Here is a 1,051-nt window from a genome sequence, read left to right on the forward strand (position 1 = left end):
TTGAACACCGAACCCAGGCCTCGCGGGAGGGGCACTCACTGGAAGGTGATCCTGTTTTCCAGCCTCACTTCCTGGTCCGCCAGCACGGCGCAGTCCTGATCCAGGACCAGGGCCTTCTGCAGACGCCAGGCAGGGTCTGAGTCCTCCCCCGCCCCTCGCTATCCCCGCTGTCCCCGGGAACCACCTACCCTTCTATAGGGGCTACCCTGAAGTTTAGAGGGAAGGGCGGGTGGGCAGGTGAGAGATACCGATGAGGATGCGTTAGAAACCTGGCTGGAGGCCGAGTCTGGTATGGCCAAGGCCAGGGAGAAGGGTGGCAAGATTGCTGGACAGATTGCAAAAGGAAGGGAGTTATGGGAAACCTGGGAGGCAGGGAGGGCGACGAAATGGTAATGGGGTTGCTTGGGCAAGGGGCAGGCTTAAGTCCTAGGTCATATGGCGCCTCTTCCTGGTCCAGGGCAGGGTCTGCCCCCTGGACAGCTGCCCCTTGTCCCTCAGGCATGTGAATCCCACCCAGGCCAGCTGGATGCATTTCCTTCTTCAACACCCGCCTTTGGGCAGCTATCCAGGCCTTGTCCCTTTTTGGACATTTGTCCACTTCTCTCCAGCCCCACCTATTAAGGACACTTCTTGTGTCCTCGCTGCAAAAAGGGCTCTTCTCCCCATGTCTGCTGTGAGGACTGGAGGATGTGAAGTGCCTGGCACAGTGCCTGGCACACAGTAGGTACACAAACAGTGACTGTAGGGATTACTGCTCCCAGAGGCTCTGCTACCTGTACAGCCCAGGGCAGGGAGGCAGCCTCTCCCTCCCCGTGAGCCTGTGCTGAGCTGCAGGGACAGGTGGAGTGTGGGTGGTGAAGTTATATTTAGCAGACAAGATGTCTGGGTGTGGAGGCTGCTCTGGAGGCTTGAGAGAAGGGGCAGAGCTCTTCCCTCTCCTGCCCTCATATTCCCACGCTCTGGGCCTCTGAACATGCCCTGAACTTCTTACCCACTTCCAGGCCTTCTCTCCCCCCACATCTCCTCCTCATCATCATCAACTGCTGCCTCT

The 1,051-nt window shown here is 58.6% G+C and overlaps 1 protein-coding gene across 1 annotated transcript in view; it reads right to left on the reverse strand.

The window, feature by feature from the left end:
* The window catches only part of RGS14 (regulator of G-protein signaling 14), a 31,180-nt gene that overhangs the window by 19,109 nt on the left and 11,020 nt on the right, over positions 1 to 1,051 (reverse strand). The window contains exon 8 of the mRNA XM_015563364.1: positions 39 to 116. Within this exon, the coding sequence (XP_015418850.1) occupies positions 39 to 116 (78 nt within the window). The remainder of the gene's footprint in view (positions 1 to 38; positions 117 to 1,051) is intronic.

This window comes from Myotis davidii, unplaced genomic scaffold (assembly GCF_000327345.1).
Source record: "Myotis davidii unplaced genomic scaffold, ASM32734v1 scaffold438, whole genome shotgun sequence".
Classification (NCBI taxonomy): domain Eukaryota; kingdom Metazoa; phylum Chordata; class Mammalia; order Chiroptera; family Vespertilionidae; genus Myotis; species Myotis davidii.